This window comes from Procambarus clarkii, chromosome 88 (genome assembly GCF_040958095.1).
Source record: "Procambarus clarkii isolate CNS0578487 chromosome 88, FALCON_Pclarkii_2.0, whole genome shotgun sequence".
Taxonomy (NCBI): Eukaryota; Metazoa; Arthropoda; class Malacostraca; order Decapoda; family Cambaridae; genus Procambarus; species Procambarus clarkii.
Window position 1 is genome coordinate 11352058 of NC_091237.1, and position 10000 is coordinate 11362057.

At 40.8% G+C, this 10000-nt stretch overlaps 1 protein-coding gene across 8 annotated transcripts in view; it reads right to left on the reverse strand.

Annotated features, from left to right (window-relative positions):
- The window catches only part of AQP (aquaporin), a 71720-nt gene that overhangs the window by 29622 nt on the left and 32098 nt on the right, over positions 1 to 10000 (reverse strand). Inside the window, exon 1 of one of the 8 annotated variants that reach the window (XM_069317503.1) lies at positions 4044 to 4482. The exons of 4 other annotated variants lie outside the window; for them this stretch is intronic. In XM_069317503.1, the coding sequence (XP_069173604.1) occupies positions 4044 to 4094 (51 nt within the window). In that variant the 5' untranslated portion in view covers positions 4095 to 4482. Of the gene's footprint in view, positions 1 to 401; positions 558 to 1595; positions 1732 to 4043; positions 4483 to 10000 lie in introns of those variants that run through there. 3 more of the 8 variants (XM_069317504.1, XM_069317506.1, XM_069317501.1) reach the window with 3 other exon arrangements.

The window sequence follows — 10000 nt, forward strand, 5'->3', positions numbered from 1 at the left end:
GACCCACCCTGATGTTGCCAACCACCACCCCTACGACCCACTCTGATGTTGCCAACCACCACCCCTACGACCCACTCTGATGTTGCCAACCACCACCCCTAAAACCCACCCTGCCGCTGCCAACCACCATCCCTACGACCCACCCTGCCGCTGCCAACCACCACCCCTACGACCCACCCTGCCGCTGCCAACCACCACCCCTACGACCCACCCTGCCGCTGCCAACCACCATCCCTACGACCCACCCTGCCGCTGCCAACCACCACCCCTACGACCCACCCTGATGCTGTCATCCACCTACACACCTGACACTTGCCCCAGCTTTTACTACCTTGTTTAAACGTGATTAAAACAGCGTTGGTATCGGCCAAGGAAGATTAACGTGTGGAACAAGCGCTTACCTTGACACTCAGGCCTGGGAGATGGTTTTGTGGGGGTCAGGTCAAGGAAGTACGCGCTCCAGGTTACACTAGTGAGCTGCTAGCCACAGCCTCATGCTAGAGGCGACACCTGTCACAACTGCTCTCTACACAACCTGTCCTCACACTAGGCTGCTTAAAGCAGAGGCCGTCCTCCCCAGACGCATTCATCAATTTGAACATACTGTCTTAAATATTGGTTTGTTTTCATATATAAATTAATATTACTATACTTAAAATTCTACGTATAGTTAGGCGTAGGTTAGGTTAAGTGTTTAGGTTCTGTTGGTAATTATTTGTATTTGAAGTACGTAGGTGAAGCATTTATAGAATTGTGGTTCGAACAGCGGACGTGAGCGAAGCACTTGTTCCGGAAGTGTTCGGGCGTCATCAGTTGTGAGTCGTGTGTAAACCGCTTTTCATTAATAAACAGGGAGTTTGGCGGCTGGATTAACGAGCTTGGATCTTTGTATGTGAGGACGGGTAGGTTTATGAATGAAAAAAGTTTACACACGACTGATGACGTGACATCAGGCTGATGACATCCGAACACTTCCGGAACTGACGACTTGTGTTCGAACTACAACGCTGTAAATGCTTCACCCACGTACTACAAAAACAAATAATCGCCAACAGAACCTAAACACCTAACCTAACCTACGCCTAACTATACATAGAATACTCAAGTATAATAATATTAATTTATATATGAGAAAAAACTATTTTTATCACACAAAATGTTAAAAGTTATGGATGCGTGTGGCCGCTGCTTTAAACAGCAGTGTGAGGCGGGACCAAAGAGCCAAAGCTCAACCCCCGCAAGCACAACTAGGTAAGTACGGGTTGCAGCCAAGCACAAATTTTCAGTCATATGATCACCTGCTGCTTAACCCAAATACTAAAATACTATTAAAATATCTGTATGTCAATGTTTGACTCACTACGTGGCTTGGAGGATACGTGAAGAAGAGTTTACCTACTAAGACAAAATGGGCTGAATTTTAAAAATGAGTTGGGAATATTTGTTCAGACAGAATTTGGCCAGTGTGCTCCAGGTAGCCTAGGCCACTACTGTCACAGCCGCTCTAGGTATGCACACCCGCACACATCCCTGCCTACTTGCCATTCTAGGTTAATAAAACATATATATGCCAACTCTGATCATGGTACTCTTACCTTCGGGGCCAACATCTACAAAGTTGAACACCGGTACTTTCTTCAGCATATACAAGTTAAACACCGGTACTTTCTTCAGCATATACAAGTTAAACACCGGTACTTTCGTCAATATCCACGAGTTAAACACGAATACTTTTGCCAACATCTACAAGTCGAACAAGACACTATTAAGTCAACACTTTTCATGTATTCTTTATCATGGTGGCAAGCCATTTCCTGAGATACATAATGTAGAATTATAATAAGCTGTTTTAGGCTATTTTACTATTTTGTGTCGTGTATATGAATACTTGAGTTTTTTTTTGCACAGTAGACTAAGTAAATCATTAATATACAACCATTTATGAGTAAAAGTTAGAAATTAAATCAACATCTCAGAGAGGCACAATGAAGATTGTATTCGTCAGTAGCAGCCTCGGTATGTGGCCTTGACTAGTTGGCACCGTAGTCAGGATGTCTTCCTCTGCATATTTCTACGTTAGTTCTCACTATTTTATGGCGTTTTATTCTCATGGAAAATACGTGAATAAATAATTCTTGAACACTAATAGTGCTGTTGACCTTGATATTTGGCCCATCTTCATTTTATGAGGGATGTGTGGGTTTTCTCTTTAATTTTGTTAACACAAGCTTATATACAAATTTCTCTTTTTCTGAAGGAAAAAATATAAACTAAATCAACTATAACAATTTGGCCAACATTCAGATATGGTGTTGCCATATTAGTTCGTGAATACGGCCCTCAGTATTCGATTATCTAAAGTAATTTGTCATACTGAAAAATGGATTCAAAGGTGATCACTTTTTTAACACATGTGAAGATATTCTGGTTCGAGATAGAGATAGGCAAATATACGAAAAACCACATTAAAAAATAAATAAATAAACATTTTTTTTTTTTTTTTTTTGCAGGGATATTCCTGCGCGGGCCCTAAGCCTCTGGCTGGCCCACTGCGCGGGTCCTAAGCCTCTGGCTGGCCCACTGCGCGGGTCCTAAGCCTCTGGCTGGCCTACTAAGTGTTGCTTGTTTCTGTTTTACTTGGGCGGAGTATGAGTATTTATGACTCGTATGGTCGCTTCAGTAAGATTTTGCAATGTGTGTTTAACAACTTCTGCTCTGTTGAATCTAAGTTGAAATCTTAATGGGTTTGTATCTGTGCACTGTGTTAGATAATGTTCCAGTGGTCTGTCGGGCATTAAATAAACATTAATTTTTCAATACGGTTTTTCCGCATACTTAGTTCGGTGTTTTCATGGTCGTTACAAAGGTAAATATAATTTTACCTAAAAATATATATACAATATTTGTAGATAAGGAAGTTTTGGATTATGACATTAATCCTTGTTAGTGATACATCAAGACGGATTTATAAGCAGTAGCCAGCAATATTTTGCATAAGAATCTAGACAGCATTGCTCTTACTGATTACATTTATACTTTAATATATTTTACTGATTACATTTACACTTTAATATATTTTACTGATTACATTTATACTGTAATATATTCTACTGATTACATTTATACTTTAATATATTTTACTGATTACATTTATACTTTAATACCAACCCAAACCAACCCGTCCTCAGACCAACTCCATTCCATCCAGCGGTCGACCCCAAAGACGCATTCATAAATTTTAACATGCTGTTCATTCAAAACAGGATTTTTCTCAAACATAAACGAATATTATAATATATTAGCATATTGTGCATATTTAGGCACTGGTTAGGTTAGGTGTTTAGGTTCTGTTGGCGATTATTTGTATTTGTAGTACGTGGGTGAAGCATTTATAGCGTTGTGATTCGAACAAAATTCGTCAGTGAAGCACTTGTTCCGGATATGTTCGAACGTCAGTAGTTGTGAGTCGTGTGTAAACCGCTTTTCATTCATAAACAGGGGGTTTGGCGGGTGCATGGAATCACTTTTGGATCTTTGTTTGGAGGACGGGCTGTTTCGTTCAACACTTCCGGAACAAGTGCATCACTGACGTTTTTTTTTCGAACCACAACTCTTCACCCACGTACTACAAATACAAATAATCGCCAACAGAACCTAAACACCTAACCTAACCTATGTCTATATATGGATATTATGCTAATCTATTATAATATTAATTTATATTTGAGAAAATCCCCGTTTTGAATGAACAGCATGTAAAAATTTATGAATGCGTCTGTGGGGTCGACCGCTGGATGTAATGGAGTTTAGTCGAGGATGGAATGGTTGGGCACATTTCCTTTCACCTAATCCCACTGTTCACCTAGCAGTAAGTAGGTACTCATGACTTACTCACCTTAATGTCGGGTTGCATCCTGGGTGGGATAAGTAATTCGACCATGGAGAGGAGTGGGGGTGGGGGACCTCGATATAACCGTAACGTGTATGAATACACGCTGGCTTCCTGTCCACCCGACTCAATTAATTAAATCAGGTTCACTTACCGAACGAAGATTGCATACGACCCACACCTCTTCGTCAGCTGATTGCCACATCCGCTACACACAGGTTGCTGGACTTCACCACTTCCATAATTGGCCAGCCTCCGGGTTAATGTCACCTACGTGTTCCTTCACAACAACACACAGCTAGGGGTTACCGACCGTCTCCCTCCGACAAGTGTTGAAACATGACCGCCACTAGGCCGCCCGGGGAACATGATGCTTCGTGTGTCGCTAACTTTTGCGGTTATCAACATGGATATTATCTAGATATCAACATGTTTCTTACGTTTGAAGAGACACAATCTATTATAACAATGTCTACGAACTTTTCATTACATGGTGACATATCCAAGAGTGTTTTGTAGTATAATCTTCAGAGATATTCACGAAAATATTTGAGACTAGGCGTCTTGTTATTGTCGTACAAGACTGGCTTGAGTATGTCCCGAACATGACGCTCTTGTCTTTGATATTTCATGCAGTACGATATTGATTTACGACAATTAGTGCATAATTCAATGCGTTAGTAAGTCTTAAAACTCTATAAAATACACATTAAAGTTCTTTCATATCATTATATTGGTAAGTAATTAGAAATAATGGTTTATTTTAAGTCAAAGCCAGTGCCATGAAATAAACGGGACGAGTTAAAGGTCGAAGTTGTAAACCCACTGGTGGAAACAAGCGTAAATTGTATTTTTATTATTATTATTATTTCCTACCACAGACGTGGCCACACATTTACAATGCTAACCAGCATATATACATTTTCTTGTGTCCTCCATGGACAGGGTTAGAGATTTGTTAGGTCCTACCACCACCTTTCATGAGGGGATACGCACGTCTCTAAACATTTCCATGATATCCATCAACTAATCAATAACTCGAGCTTTGTCCGGACAATTATACAGTGGATAGTGCACTTATTTTATACGAGCGATATTAAAAATTTATTACTTAGTTTCATTGGTTTATTACGACCTCTATGCCTGGTGGAAGGTGGTGGGGGGGGGAATTTATTTCCATATACCTAAAAGGGGTACCACCTCTGGTGCAAGTGTAGGGACCCATAGCCTCGGAGAATACTGTATAGCGGGTTCAAGAGGTGAACTCAAATGATTTTTTGTTTACATTAGTGTGTTTAAAAAAATGACGTCTAAATCTTGTTAGCAAGCTTAGAACTCTACCTACCCACAGCTTAAACTTTACTATCCAATGATCGATTAATTACGTCCTTACCTGCCCAGGGCTCGAACCCGGACGTAATTCGCCGGCGAGGCGTGCTATCCACAAGGAGCTCTAAATCTTTAACTTAAGCAATTTACATTTGTGCTAAACTATTTACATATATTTTTCATTAGTCTACAACACAGCCTCCAGCCTACATGCGGTAGGCAGCGGTAGAGAAGCTATGCTATATTTGTTCCTTATTTATTGATTGTAACTTGCTTAGCTAAATGAATTGTGGGGTTCAGTCCCTGAGCCCATTATGTGTCTCTGTAACCCTTTCCACTACCGCCCACAAGATGGGTATGGGGTGCATAATAAATGAACTAAACTCAACTATTTATTGCCAATGCCTTCCTCCCTCCATCGCATATGACTTGATAACGGCCCAGGACGAACTGAAACGTTGTCGTTTCTTTACCTTCTGATGCGTGGTTTGGTCATCAAGATAGGCTAAATTGTTTTATTTGGCTACGCTTCTGTGTTATATTTATTTTTTAATTTAATATTTCGACATTTCTTGAGAATTTAACGTGATAATTGCTTTGGCGACAGTTTACATTTGGTCATATCTGTATCAGGCTATTAAATCCCAAAGATACACACAGCCGAGCAGTTGTAACATCTGGGAGTGTGATGACTGTATGGACGACCCGTATATAGAGGCCGCCCTCCTCTATAGTTAGTGCAGATGTCACTCTGCCTCACATCTGTAGATCTGAGGCAAAGTGAAATTGACACCAGTAATTCCATCTTTCATCATACTATCATGCAAGAGGAACCACACATCTATGGTTCATCTTCTAGATGTTACTACTGCTCGGCTTAGACTCGGTTACAAGTATCTCTGGGAATTCTCATTATCAGCTGATGTAGACCTGACCAAATGTAAACTGTCAACAAAATTATTCGCACACCCTCCGTCACTATGTGATGGAGTGCGAAAAGACACGTGAATTCAGAGACAATTCTTTAACAAATCTTCCAGAGATGTGTAAATATTTCATTCAAAATCATCTGCCAGAAATCTTAGCGAAATATCTCCAGTTTGCTAACTGTAGGTAGTAACTAGGTGATTGTAACCTATCCACCGCTGCCCACTGGATGGGGGGCGGTGTGCAGGCCAAACATACCAATTGTGACACTAGCTCTCCACATATGTCAGTTGCTTAATTTAGAAACTGTAATTGTGGTCGATCTCGAACATTGTTGATGTGACGATGTGCATAGAATTTTGTAACTAGCTCATCAAGACTGTAACTCGCTTAGTTAACTGAATTGTGGGGTTCAGTCCCTGGGCCCATTATGTGCCTCTGTAAGACTTTCCACTACCACCCACAGGCTGGGTATGGGGTGTATAATAAAAACCTCACACTTCAGTGTATTATTGCTCGCCAAAATTATAATTGTTTAAAAGCCTATTCTTTGTCAAACTTATCAGTTCTCTCACACACTCCGAGGCCAACATGAGACAGAATCCGCATCATGAATGTGTTGTTGTGGTGCCAAACATCCAACACAAGAATGTTACAATTGTGTCTTAACGTATGTAACGCAATTAAGGATAATAAGTTATAATTTAAAAGTTACATGTCAATTTTAGGTGCGTACACATAAGTGCAAGGAGTATGGCAGACCGGACCGTCGTTAATGGTAGAAGCCTAGTTCTTTGTATGGCAACACCTGCAGGCTGGTGTACCTGTACCTCAGGCAACACCTGCAGGCTGGTGTACCTGCAACACCTGCAGGCTGGTGTACCTGCAACACCTGCAGGCTGGTGTACCTGTACCTCAGGCAACACCTGCAGGCTGGTGTACCTGTACCTCAGGCAACACCTGCAGGCTGGTGTACCTACACCTCCAGCAACACTTGCAGGCTGCTATACGTCATTCTTAAAAAAGACGAATATCTGGCGAAAATGAACCTCATACTCTCTGACCAAACTAAATTCCAAAGGGTAATGAAGGACACTACAGCCGAATTGAAAGCAAAGGTAAACAGATTGATCGAAACTGTGAAGGCCAAAAAATCCGGACTCCACCTGCCAAAGGTTATTGGGGAATACAAACCTGGGTATGCGTATGGAAATGTCAAGACCTACAAGCCAGGAAACCCACTTCGGCCAATCATCAGCCAGATACCCACACCCACGTACAGACTGGCGAAGCGACTCAACGGCTTGCTGACTCCTTATGTCCCTTGTGCTTTCAGCCTGAAGTTTCCAAAGGAATTTGTTGACTTACTGCGAGGAACACGGACCACAGGGATAAGAGCCTCGTTGGACGTAGAATCACTGTTTACCAACGTACCTGTGGATGAAACAATCGGGAAGATAGCGGACAGAGTGTATCGTGATCCGGCCTGTACTCCTCTTGACATACCAGAAAACATTCTAAGGAAACTACTCCAAGCTTGTACTAAAGAGGCACCCTTCTTGAGCCCAGATGGGCACATGTATAAGCAAGTAGATGGGGTCGCCATGGGTTCTCCCCTAGGTGTCCTGTTTGCGAACTTCTACATGGGCACCATCGAACAGAAGGTCTTAGTTGACATGGACTTGAAATCGGCCATATACTGCAGGTATGTTGATGACATTTTTACACAGATACCTGATGTCCGATGTCTGCAGGAGCTAAAGGAGGCATTCGAGCGAAATTCTGTGTTGAGTTTCACTTACGACATGGAGAAGGATGGGAAGCTGCCCTTTCTTGATGTAACAGTCACGGAAAGGAGCGGAGGTTTCTACACTGCAGTCTACACTAAGGAAACATAGGAATGTGCCTCAATGCCAATAGTGACTGCCCAAACAGGTACAAGAGAAGTGTTGTCAATGCTTACGTCGACCGTGCTCTCAGTCACAGCTCAGGATGGAAGCAAGTCGATGAAGAACTCTGTAGGTTAAGGCAGGTCCTAGTCAACAACGGCTTCTCTAATGGTTTTGTTGAAGACATCATAAGAAGAAAGGTAAAACGCCATGCAACCACTGAAGAGTCAACTAACACAACACATGTAACCCTATTAGACTATTTTACAGGAACGTCTTCTCGACAGCTCATAAAACGGAGGAAAGGGTCCTGAAAAATATTGTTGATAGGAACGTTATCCCTACAGACAAAAAACAGAAAATACTATTGACGATTTACTATAAAACAAAAAAAACGGCCAACCTACTCATGAAAAACTCTCCAGACACAAAGCAGAACGCCTTGAAAGAGACCAAAGTCGTCTATGCCTTCAAATGCCCACTTGGGGAATGTAAGCCCCAAAGAACTCAGTATATAGGCAAGACAACAACGTCTCTTTCCAGGCGATTAACAATGCATCAGCAACAGGGCTTCATTAAGGAAACAAGACTCGCGTCCCTATCAAAACGAAAAAGACCACTACTTTTTTACTGTCGATGGTAATGGAAAAATCAATTCTCCAACATTCATTTGTATTTCTAGTCTGACTGTTATTTTTTTTATGTCTAGTCTATTTCTAGTCATTAAGGAACAAATAATCTCCTCTCACAACCAGACCATCACCAGATAAGTCTTAACAGACAATACAGAAATCATCGATAGGTACAACGATAGCAGGCGGCTCGACATCTGCGAGGAACTACACATCAAAAAGTCAACACCAGCAATCAGCAGTCAATTAATGCACAACTATATTCTACCCACTTCAAGACTCCGTACAAATATAGAAGCATCAAGAGGAAGTATGGGCCAATAGGCCCTCTGCAGTTGCTTCCATCCAATTAATACCCATTGTTTCGTGTTCTGTCTTCCGTTTGTCACAAATTTGTTCACCTCATCCAAAACTGTTGCGCCATATCACCTCACCCATGTGCGAGTATATGTAAGACGGATAAGCTGTTTAAGTATGTCATGGGAGACATCTCTCGTCCACGAGGCTAACCATAGCCCGTGCTTCTTGCCCCGCTCCTGTGCCAGGTAAGTTACGGGCTCACCATAGCCCGTGCTACTTGGAATTTGTTCCGAGTAGCTGAATCTCTAACAACAACAACTGTTTAAGTGTTAGAATAAGTGAAACTCTGTTTAGTGTTTTCAGGTTACAGTTGTGGGTGTAAACTAAAGTTTTTGAAAATGTAATAAGTTATTACGAAACGCGTTCAAGCGTCGCGTCAGACTAGAAATAAAAATGAATTTTGGAGAACTGATTTTTCAATTACCATCCACAGTAAAAAGAAACATAAGAAATATTGAGAAAATTCGTGTTAGAATTTTTCGGTCATATTTAACAACATATATATATATATATATATATATATATATATATATATATATATATATATATATATATATATATATATATATATATATATATATATATACATATACATATATACATATGTCGTACCTAGTAGCCAGAACGCACTTCTATGCCTACTATTCAAGGCCCGATTTGCCTAATAAGCCAAGTTTTCCTGAATTAATATATTTTTTCTAATTTTTTTCTTATGAAATGATAAAGCTACCCATTTCATTATGTATGAGGTCAATTTTTTTTTATTGGAGTTAAAATTAACGTAGATATATGACCGAACCTAACCAACCCTACCTAACCTAACCTAACCTATCTTTATAGGTTAGGTTAGGTTTGGTAGCAGAAAAAGTTAGGTTAGGTTAGGTTAGGTAGGTTAGGTAGTCGAAAAAACATTAATTCATAAAAACTTGGCTTATTAGGCAAATCGGGCCTTGCATAGTAGGCATAGAAGTGCG